General features: G+C 42.6%; 1 protein-coding gene across 1 annotated transcript in view; it reads left to right on the plus strand.

Annotated features, from left to right (window-relative positions):
* Positions 1–7,243, plus strand: part of LOC105990137 (gastrokine-3-like) — a 51,165-nt gene extending 43,922 nt beyond the window's left edge. The window contains exons 3-7 of the mRNA XM_013022462.1: positions 2,813–2,866; positions 3,036–3,170; positions 4,525–4,632; positions 5,679–5,820; positions 6,996–7,243. Of these exons, the coding sequence (XP_012877916.1) occupies positions 2,813–2,866; positions 3,036–3,170; positions 4,525–4,632; positions 5,679–5,820; positions 6,996–7,090 (534 nt within the window). The 3' untranslated portion in view covers positions 7,091–7,243. The remainder of the gene's footprint in view (positions 1–2,812; positions 2,867–3,035; positions 3,171–4,524; positions 4,633–5,678; positions 5,821–6,995) is intronic.
* The last annotated feature ends 518 nt before the right edge of the window (positions 7,244–7,761 follow it).

Raw genomic sequence — 7,761 nt, forward strand, 5'->3', positions numbered from 1 at the left:
CTGACCTTTTCTGCTTGACTCAGACATATACTAGATATTGCAAATAAGGGAAACCATGGGACCTATGTTTCTTTGGGCCTGGCTTACTTCACTTAATATATTAAGTGATGTAATTTTTAAAAAAGTTTTGCAAGTCAATCCCTCCTGGTTTTGTTTCTGCAACATTTCCATTACAGAAGCCACATCACATTTAAAGATCCCTCCTTGTTTTCAAATTTGATGTTTCTTTACAGCTTCTCAAACTCCCTGAGCCTGAACGTTAAGGGTTTAACATTGATTTCTTCCCCATTGCCAATACCTATTGAGAGACAAAGCTTGTCATTTTGTTAGTCTATGAAAGCCACTCTTCTATTTTTCTTATTCAGTCAATGATGACTTGGTCTGTGCTTGGTGGTTTCAAAGTACTGAAAACAATGGAGATGACTCTGATTTTTTTCTGGGCCCTCAGTGCCTTGATGATCTTCACAGTCCAACTCTTTGGTGTCTCTACGGCTCATTTCCTTAAGCCCTGTCAGGACTGAGCTAGAAAGATAGGTATCTTCTCTCTATGGGTCACTCTAGTGCCCAGAATCACCTTTCCAACCCCTCTCTCAGGAGGAATACCTGCTTAGTCTTGCCCTGTGAGATTTAGCCTGTCCACTGCCTGTCTTCTTTTCAGAAAAAAAATTAAACTAGTACAAGAAAAGGGCTGAATTATTTCCCTCATGTCTTAGGGATTCCAAGGTTTGTAAAATGGTCACATATGAAGAAAAGCACCCCAACATGAAAGGTGGTAGGAGAGACAAGCCACATAGTGGGGGGGAAAAATCTGAAAGTCAGCTAGAGGCAGTTGTTTGAAGAGCTGAGGTCAGCTTGGTGGCTGGGCATAGGGCAGTACAACGACAACCGTGTGGTTGAGTTGGGTGAAAAGCTAGAGAAGTATACTTCTCCATCAGACTAATCTTGCACCTCAGTCTAGGTCTTTCAGCCTTATGTGTTTGTTCCAACAACCTTCACTCATTAAAAAAATCAGAAATTAAGAGGTCAAAACAGTGATTGTTTATCTGACCATTTTATGGGTGCTACAGTTTAAGATCTTTACCTTAATGGCTAAGGTCATGGGTATGCCAACCCACAAAGACTTGTTCATAGCCTATGTTTGTCTTGGAACCAGTGGAGGTATTGGAAGAAAAGGAAAATACTCAGAGATAGTGGGGGAAATGTGATAACAGTAATTACATAAACTTGCTCTCTCTCTCCTTCCTTCCCAGCCTCCAGCTGAAAGGTATTTCGATCATGGTTAACTATTCCCAGAGTCCTTTTTCATGGCAATAGCTGAAAGGACTATATAAATAGCTAACTACATAAACCAGACTTAGAGAAAATCCTACTGTGCATGCAGTTGCATATGGCCTTAAAGAGCAACAACATGAAATGCCTTGTAAGTACATTTTCTAATTTCAAACATGAGTGGTTATATTCTCACAGTCAAAATGGCGAAGGAAAACTTCTCACCTCTTCTTGATCTCTTTGAAAACCCCAGAAGCAGTTTTATTGGTAATTCTCTCTATTTTAGAACATCTGAGTGAAAAGACTTAGCCACAGAAACTAATAACTAATTTCTTAGAGATCAAGAATCTTTGGAGATTAGGTAGATACTGATATTTTCAGGTCTTATTTTGCAGAGTTTATCTTAAATAACCAGTGAAGGCAAATTTCAGATATATGGTATCAACTTGAATATGGTAGCAAAATAATCTTTTCAAAGTGTTAGCAAAATGATCACCCCTCTGTACATTATCTTATAATGATAAAATATTTAATAAATGTATTAGCTTAAATTAATTGAAAGTCATATGGTCTTGTCCTCTGCATGTCAACTATCTCTGGGACTGACTTCACCATGTTAAGTCAATAGCTATTTCTTTTGCCTTGGAGGATGTGTCCCTCATCTTTTATTGTTGCAGTTGCATGTGGAATATTGCATAATATGCTGCGAAGTTGGGGGAGAAGGACAGTTCCTCTCAATTCTCACTGACCTGGTCAGTGCTCTTGAGCTTGGTGAGCCTTAAATACACCACACAGTAAACCATGGGATGTGGGCAAGAGTGGGTTGCTGCACTTTCCCCTCCCCCATTCTGTTCCCATTTCTTGTTCTCTTTTATTTACTCTCTAATGCCTGAAATTCCTTCAGTAGAAAAGGCAGGCCACACAGAGGGGAAATGATGAACTAGAAATAATTACATTCATATATTTTCTATTTCAAATTAAACTGTAAATATGGACACATTATCAGGCACAGAGAGAATCTAAAGGAAATGAAATCAATAAGCTGTTAGTTTCCAGAAGTGTGGTAGATGAGTAGCAGTTAGGGCCAGGCCAAACATGTGATTTGGGGTTTGTACGAAGAGCTGTATCAGAGAGAATGTCCAGTAGTCAGAAGTAGAGACGGAGGTACAGAAAAGAAGACTAAGGATTATGTCAATCTTTGTATTTTGACCCAGAATGGTCTTGCGCTATATGCAAGATTAAGTAAACAGGTGGGTCACCTAATATTTAACCCAGTGACCAAAAGCAGAAGCCACATTACGAAATATCCTTGAATGAACAATAATGTTTCTCCTTCTGAATAGCTAGCATACTCCATTCCACTACGCTGAACCACATAGTGCCCCAAAATACATGACCAACTCATATAACTCATGGGCATGAGAGAAAATAAAACTTACAGATCACTTGAAGATGGCTGTGATGTCCATGGAGCTTTAGGCTCTGGACTCTGAGTTCATTTGAGGCTAAGGAGAAGGTACATTGATGTTTGTTCCCCTTTCAGATGGTAACTTCCATCCTTGTGATCTTCTTCCTAACTCCATCTCTGGCCCTGTTGGTGAGTAGGGTGGTGAGGGCTCAATCTGTCTAGAAATAGAAGTATTTCAGTAGTGATAATCAAGGGTGACATCCCTATAAACTTTTGTGAGTACTGCTTAAAACCTGCAAAAAATGGGCAAGGAAGAGGCTGGACTGTCAACTTTTTTCACTGTTGCTTGATTCCCCAGAACACCAAAGACAGCTTTCTCCTCGATGGAGCTGATGGGACTCAAATCATCCAGGTTGACGCTTCCCGAGGTATAGTCAGCATCCGAGACAACAATGCATTTAGTGAATGGGATGGAATCTTGGACTACAAAAATGTAAGATGTGCAACATGTTCATAACACTGCCAAAGAAAGCTCTTTCTGGTCCAAAACATAGCTTACTCCTTTTCCAGGGAGAATTGGAGATTGCCTACATTGGCCTTCAGTATGTTTAGGTACTTGATGGGAATGCATGTCTTTAGGTAAGGGACCAGCTTTTTTTTTTTTTTTTTTTTTCAGATGTAGTAATTTCCTTTTGAACCAGATCCTACTCTTTGGCCTCGGCATTCAGAATGTCTTTAAAGAACCCCATTTCCTACAACTGGGATGGAGCATAAAAGTTGTCCTGGGTCCAGATTATAATGTTTGTTTCTTTAAAAAGAATTTTGCATTTTATCTTAACAAATCTATCTCGAACTAGTCCCTCTGCTTAAGTAGTAAGACATAGCTGATAGATGCAGGATCAGGGAGGGAACATCTATGCCTTGGGCTAGCTCTCTGATAGAAATGCACCATAATCACAAAGATATCACAGACCATCTCTGAAAAACAGCACTGACAGCTGCTTCCCTGCCTGACAGGAATCTGAAGGCTGAAATTAAATTAAAGCCACACCCTTTCTCTGGCACAGAGGTCCACTGCTATCCAGCTCCTCTTCATCCCTACTCTTCCACTCTTCTCAGCCCACAGAGGAGCAGACACCTCATACACAGTCATCTTTTCTACTCCTGCCTCTTACTGTCATGTTCTTTCCCCTGATCACCTCCCTTCCTCTCCACCAGCCCACTCAGAATTCCTCAACAAAATGTCCCCAAAATGCTCCAAGAGATTTCCAACTCCATTATTACGCTATGAACACTTTTCCTCAACATAATATTCCACAGTGGGCCACGAGGTGGCAGAAGGCAGTCAAAACTCTTGCTGGAGAGAACTCCCTGCATGCAGGTGCATGGTGGACACAGTTAGACCCCACTGCAGAAGACTGCTGCTCTGATCAAACTGAGTGAGCCTAAATGACAGATCCAAAACAGCATGGGGGAAGGGCTTGGTCAGGACCTGTAGCCATCCTAACCTAGGAATATTCACAGACCTCTGTAATTTGGACAACACATTGTCAAGCAGAAAGCATTTCATCTCACTCTCTTTTCATGACAACTCTGGGCCAGGGAAAGGGGACTTGGAGGAATGAACCTTCTCCAGCAAGAGTAGCAGGAGACCATGCCACAAGGGCCCAGGGAGCAGCAGGGCTCTGTATGTACTGCCCATCCAGATGCTGATTCTTGGCTCTGGAGTCTAGGGCAGCACAGTGCTGAGGCTCTCTGCGTTATCATTGGAAGAGCAGTGAGGTGCCAGCATAACTGAGCGGGTGCCTGTTAATATTAATGACATGTTTCTACTGTGTTGCTTTAAGAACCTCTTGGTAGCTAAGCTGTTTAGCAAGATGGTTTGTGTGCTGGCTAAGATGGACCAAGCCATCTTCCCAAGTTTGGATGACATCAGCAAGGCCCTGGAAAAGAAGGTAAAGTGACACCAGTTCACTCCAGCCCTTTCTTGCTGTGATCCCTCCTTCACTTGGGTGTCTGAACTCAGTCAACCTCCTATAAGAATGTAGGATATAGGACAAGGGGTGTGGGAGAGGGATTCTGTGTGTGTGTGTGTGTGTGTGTGTATGTACCGATAGTGAGGCTTTGAACTTAGGGCATTGCTTGGCTTTATCACTCATAGCTGGTGTTCTATCACTCAACTTGGGCCTCCAATTTTAGCTTTTTGCTGGCTATTAGGAGATAAGTCTTCCAGAAGCACTGGCTTCAGCCTGCAATCTTCAAATCTTAGCCTCCTGAGTAATTGGGATTATAGGTGTTAGCCACAGGTACCAGGATCAGGCTTGTTCTTAATACCCATGAAATCATACCATCATCCAAAGGACTCGAAAAATTAAAGTACAATTTAAATCACATAAAAATAAAGTAACTTATCAACATGTATATTTGTAGCTGTTACTAGTGCTTGAATTCAGGGCCTGGGCACTGTTCCTTAGCTATTTCACCTAAGACTAGCATTCTTCCACTTAAGCCACAGCTCGACTTTGGGATTTGGGTGGTTAATTGGAATAAAAGTCTCATGGACTGAATGTCTTTGAACTGTAGTCCTCAGATCTCAGCCTCCTGAGTAGCTAGAATTATAGAAGTGAGCCACTGGCCCCAGTATTTGTCACAAAATCTTAAGAAAGCAGTCAAGAGTGTTCCATTCAAATATAATAAGTGTACCAAATAATTTTAAATTATTCTATATAATCACCAGAAATAAGGCAGCATCAAAGGGTAAAAACAAGGTAAGAAACATCCTGTGAACACAGGAGTTTACAGATTTTTCTAGAGTAATGTTGCCTTCTTGTGGTGAGATAGGATATTGCTGTTAAAGACTGTACCAGACAGTTGGCCCATGTGTGCACTGTCAACCTTTACTGCTGGGCCAGCCTAGCCCCAATCCTAGCAATCCATATCATCCTCCTCCCCATACACGCTACTCTGTGCTGTCTCACTGTTTCTTCTGCATCTATTCCAGGCTTCCAGTCATTACCCAGCCACCCATGGCTTGACCTACACTGTTATACCCAGCCGGGTAAAGAATTTAGCCCAGTATGGAATGCCCATCAAGGACTTGTGCAGAGCAGTCCCTGCCTACTTTGCCCAGCAGCAAAAAGAAGGTTTGCTAACAATGTAACTAGAAACTTAAGACCATGGACAAGTCAAAGTGCAAGTTGCAGTGAGAGTCTAGTCTTATTACTAGTGGGAGCTTGGGATGTATTATTAACAAGGTAGCATGAGATGTATTCTCCTTCCTGGAAAAGGTGGCTTTTTGACATGGGGGCTCCTTGAAGGAGGAATGAGCTTATCAGAAGGTCAAGGTCAGTTATCTCATCTGAGGGACTGGTCGGTTGGTGGATATTCCCTGCCTGAGCCCAGCATCCCATCATTGCTGTGCACCAGGCTAAGGAGAGGGGTCCTCAGTCTCTTTCTCAAGCATTTTGAACTTGGAAACTGAGACCCTAATGATTGTGTGCTATACTGGGAAGAGAGCAGGGTCATCTTAATGGCTGGCACCTGAGCTGGGGATGCAGAGGGGCCAGCCTACAGAGTTATCAGGTTAGGCCAAAGTCTGTCTACTACTGATCTAGTCAGTAACATCTCTCCATTGGTATGTTAGCACTCATTTACTTAACCTTAGTATACACTCCACAACCTCCTCCTCCCAGGAGGAAAACAGGAAGAAGTAGAAGGACCAGAAAATCAAGAAAGATCATTGAAAGTCAATAGAAAAAAAACTGTGAGGCGTCATTGACCCAGTGTCTACAAAGAGCCAGCAGGAAAGGATCTTCCATTTCTGCCCCATGGTCTCTTGCTATTAGATACACTGAGTACCACATCCAGTGAGGTACAAAAATAGGTATATTCGGGGCTGGGAAGTTGGCTCAGTAGTAGAGTGCTTGCCTTGCATGCTCAAGGCCCTGGGTTCGATTCCTCAGCACCACGTAAGCAAAAAGAAAAAGGCCGGAAGTGGCGCTGTGGCTCAAGTGGTAGAGTGCTAGCCTTGAGCTGAAGAGCTGAGGGACAGCGCCCAGGCCCAGAGTTCAGGCCCCACGACCGGACCCAAAAAAACAAACAAACAAAAAAAGGTATATTCTAGGCATGATTGGTTGTTTTCATTGTTCCATGTTCCTTATTTATTTATCTATCAGTTGCATGAGTTACATTAATCTTTTTTAAATTTTATTTTATTATAAAGATGCTGTACAGAGGATGATTGTTTTTTGGTTTTTTGTTTTGTTTTGTTTTGTTCTTTTACAAAAAAAAAAACACAAAAACCTCTTTGTTTTTAAAGGTACTGCCTTGGCAGTGGACCCTAATTCGTGTTTTGAGGTCCAGCTTTTGTCCTTTATGGGAATCTCCATCTGTGGTGAGATTTCTGGACTCTGACCCTGTTAGTCAACTATATGAAGAAAACACTTGCCTGGCGTGGCTGCTGGCTGGGCTGGGGTAGGTGCCCAGGGACCTGGTCTACCTTCTGCCTATGAGAAGCTGCTCATCTCAGACCTCTCCCTTCTGCCTTTCTAACCCAAGAGAGAACAATAAAGCTGCATCCATCATTGGTGTAGTCCACAGCTTCTCCTTGCCTTCCCTTGTCTTCTCTCAACACAGACAGCCATGTGTACCCCCAAAACAACACAAACAGCATGGCACAAATGATGCCTCCCCTAGGTTGTCTCCTTTGTAAGAGTCTATTGAGGCTAACCTTTGAGGAATCTCTTGAGAACTTTGACAATCAATATATAAACCAATGAAGACATTGATTGGTCAGAGGATAGACTGGACTGGCCAGACAGAGGCTGCCACTTTGTCTCCCCAGAACTGAGATTCTCAGGAAGCCCATTCCCTGAGTTGACCCAGCTTGAAGACGTAGAAACCTGCCAGAAGTTTAAGCGAGTTCCACTTAAAGATGATGACACCCTAGTAATTGTCCTAATTGCAACTTAATCAAGGACCTGGCGCTTAGCCCTCATTTTTTACCTGCCCCCCCTTCCCTTTATGGAGAAAGTCTGGCTTCCTTCTCTACTTCTTCCCTGTATAGTTACTTCGTGTCTCTGTGA

This window comes from Dipodomys ordii, unplaced genomic scaffold (assembly GCF_000151885.1).
Source record: "Dipodomys ordii isolate 6190 unplaced genomic scaffold, Dord_2.0 Scaffold63, whole genome shotgun sequence".
In the NCBI taxonomy this organism is placed as follows: domain Eukaryota; kingdom Metazoa; phylum Chordata; class Mammalia; order Rodentia; family Heteromyidae; genus Dipodomys; species Dipodomys ordii.